The sequence below is a fragment of the Coturnix japonica genome, chromosome 4, assembly GCF_054131305.1.
Source record: "Coturnix japonica strain WE chromosome 4, WE-NBRP24, whole genome shotgun sequence".
Classification (NCBI taxonomy): Eukaryota; Metazoa; Chordata; class Aves; order Galliformes; family Phasianidae; genus Coturnix; species Coturnix japonica.
The window spans coordinates 19,513,007-19,516,247 of record NC_140666.1 but is presented as its reverse complement, the minus strand read 5'-3'; the positions used below and the strand labels follow the sequence as shown (position 1 = coordinate 19,516,247).

General features: G+C 49.1%; 1 protein-coding gene across 1 annotated transcript; it reads left to right on the top strand.

Moving 5' to 3' along the window:
• The first annotated feature begins 1,079 nt into the window (after positions 1–1,079).
• On the top strand, positions 1,080–2,122 carry LOC107312760 (protein shisa-1-like). The gene is made up of 2 exons (XM_015860436.3): positions 1,080–1,473; positions 1,552–2,122. The coding sequence occupies exons 1-2, from the start codon at positions 1,212–1,214 to the stop codon at positions 2,028–2,030; spliced, it is 741 nt and encodes a 246-aa protein (XP_015715922.2). The 5' UTR covers positions 1,080–1,211; the 3' UTR covers positions 2,031–2,122.
• The last annotated feature ends 1,119 nt before the right edge of the window (positions 2,123–3,241 follow it).

Here is a 3,241-nt window from a genome sequence, read left to right as displayed (position 1 = left end):
CAACTGGAACTAGGAAATCACTGATAAAGCACAAATGTGAAAGCTCCTATCTAACATTAAACCATAAATTGTGGGAAGGAGGTTAATTTTGCACAACTGTTTCTAAAAACCTGCATCGTTGGCAGCCTCTCCTACAATCCATGGCAGGACTCCAAAAACCCTACAGGAACCAGGTTTTGTGGGCATTCAAGAACTCGTTTTGGAACCTTTAGCAAGTTGGGGAGGTGCTATAGATTATCAGCCTGGTGGCCCTAAAGACACCATGCTGACTCACTGCTTTTCAAAGCAGTCAGTTAGCAACTGTTTTCATCCTCACTGCTTACCTTGCTTCAGACACGGATCCTGTCTGTAGAACAAGTAGTTAGAAAGCAAGCAAACAAATAAACCACCCAAATTATAGAATCGCAGCATGGATTGGAAGGGACATTAAAGTTCATCCAACGCCCTGCCGTGGGCTGGTTGCCACCCACCAGATCAGGCTGCCCAGGGCCACGTCTGACTCGCTTTAGATTCCTCCAGGCTTGGGAAATCCATAACTTCTATGGTTTTCAATAGGCGTCACCTTCTTTCTTGTCTAAAGATGAAGAGGTCGCTGCCATTTCTGAGCTGCTGTGAAGTCTTTGTAAAGCAGTAGATCTGATCAGCCTCCACCAATGTGCAGCAATTAGACATCAGAATCCCCTGCGAGTGGTCCCTGTAACTTCTTTCTGCTTCTGCAATCCAATTTCTCACTTGTAATCGTGTATCATCCCCAGCTTAGTCCCTCTTCTTCCACCTCTGGCTACTCAGCCACTCTGCAGGGGCAAAGCTTTGGCAGCAGCACAGTCTAGGACTTTTTGTGCCCCACTCTCCTTGGCCTTGCTGAGCGCTGCTTTCAGTGCAAAATCCTGCCCGTGTGGGGGATGTGCACCTCCGGCCGGAACAGCGGTTGATCCCGCAAGAATGAAGGATGGAGATGAGGAAGGTGGAGCTGGAGTAGCTGTGAAAGGCTTTCAGTTAGTGGCTCCTTATTTGTTGTTGCAGGAAGGGGGGATTGGAGGCGGGCCACGGGCCGGGAAATAAAACCTCCTGGAACGGGCTGGTGGGCTGCCTAGGAGTATTGTGCTCTAGCTGCTGAGGTCCAGGGTGCCTCGCCTTAAAATAAATAAACAAATAAAGTAAAGCAGGACAGAGTGAGCCAAGAAGACAGAGCAGGCCCTAGGTTACCTACCATGGCCAGGGGGCTGCTCTGCATCCTGCTGCTGGTCCTGCGGGGCCGCCCCGGCCGGGCTGCGGAGTATTGCCACGACTGGAAGAGCGGCACGCAGCGCTGGCACCGCGGCTTCCAGTGCCCGGAGCGCTATGACAGCCCCGAGGCTACCCTGTGCTGCGGGACCTGCAGCCTGCGCTACTGCTGCTCAGCCCCGGAGGCGCGCCTGGACCAGAGCCTGTGCCCGGGGGAGCAGCAGCCCAGCACCAGGCCACCTGCACCAGGTAAGTAGCTGTACTGCGGGCAGGCAAGAGGGTGGAGGGGGTCTCTTCTAATTGACTAACAGCACTCTTCATTTTCAGTGCCTGTGTACCTGCCGTTCCTTCTCGTCGGGTCTGTGTTTGTGGCATTTGTTGTTGGTGGTGCCTGCGTTGGAATTTGCTGCTGCAAGTGCTTAAAATCTCAGGATGACGAGCAGCAAAATGGATTTGCACCTGGTCAGACGTGGCTACTAGAACCCAATCTTTCTCATCACTTCTCCAGCTCTGCTGCTGCTGGTTCTGCTACCAGAAGTGATCCTCAGCCCAGAAACTTCTGCATGGCTCTGGCTCCAGCTCTTCCCATCGCTGGGTTGTCAGAAGAAGCTCAGTTCTTAAGTTCTTCACCTACCAGGGGCCAACTGCTGCACCCCTTACAGGCCAGCCACAGAATGCCCCCTGATCATAACACACTAATGGCTCCAGCAGCTTTCCTTAAAAGACCTTATGGACACAGCACTAATGTATTTCCTGTTAGTGTAATGCAGGACGACCAAATGTTGTACTCGGGAGTTCATATCTGAGAAAAAGACACATCAGCCTGCAGCCTGGACTGCATTCTGCTTCACTACAAGAAGTCATTCGGAACCTATAAGAGAACTGGCAACCATTTGAATGCATCAGTAAGTGCATCAATTTTGACTTTTTCTATTTCTAAAGATTCTGATTCTTGGTTTTTGTATTTGTCAGGGAAAGGTAAAAATAAAATGTGACTTAAAACGTGACTCCAGTGGGTCAGGGTTTTCAGTTCTCATGCTGGAAGAGCTCTTCCCTGCTTGGCCTCTTTGTTAAGGTTGCTGGCTGCCTGACCGCAGCCATCCCCTTCACATCAGGACATCGACAGGAAGTTGTCAGAATACACTGCTCACTGCTGGAGCATTTTAACACTTCCTCACAGCCTGGAAACCTTAGTGATTACACTGTGAAGGCATGCTAAAAGGCCTCCACAGGTGTCACCAGGAAGAGCAGGGACCAAGGTTTAACAATATTGTGTGCATAAGAGGTGAACTAACAGCCTCACCTGCATCAGTACTGCCCATTGGATGGAGGCTGCTACAGCAAAGCTACTTGGAGACCTCACCTGTCAATCAACAGAACTGCTCTTTGCAAGCAAACGGGTGACCTTAAATTGCTTTATCTCTATTTTACTCAGGACCTTGCTCTGGTGAGCAGTATGCCCTGCCTAATGCTGGCACTAAGCACGCACATATCCTACTGCCCAGGCAAGCTGACACAGCTGAAGGACTTCCTGACATTTTCCTGGGTGTGAATCAGAAATTTCACATCTTGGCTGACCCAGGGGTATGACTGACTGCTGGCTTAACCAGTTCCTATTATGGAAAGGTGAAAATAAAATATCCTGTAAATAAAAGCTTCCCCAAAACAGTGAGATCTGAGTGTCACACACCTGGTTCACTTCTAGGAAACCAACAAAAAAACAACAGCAACCAAGTAAGGCTTTAGGAATGGTGCTCCTGGACTTAAATACATTATTCTTTTTACAGTAAGGGAAAAGTTACTGAGATTCATTGATACCTATGCCAACAAAGCACTGCGGGAGGACCGCTGGTTTTTAAAGTTAGGTTTCAAACTTGTGCTGCTGGAAGTAACCTTTGTTATCAGGTACCTCTTGTTTGCCTTTGGCTTAGAACAATCTGTAGTGGAATGGAGTATTTGAGCTGGTTAACACCCAGTTTTGCTATCAGGCTGATAAAAACACCAGTCAGTTCAGAGA

Coding starts and splice junctions, on each gene's coding strand:
- LOC107312760 (XM_015860436.3), top strand. CDS start 1,212: ATGGCCAGGGGGCTGCTCTGCATCCTGCTGCTGGTCCTGCGGGGCCGC. Junction 1,474..1,551: donor CACCAGGCCACCTGCACCAG/GTAAGTAGCTGT, acceptor CTTCATTTTCAG/TGCCTGTGTACCTGCCGTTC.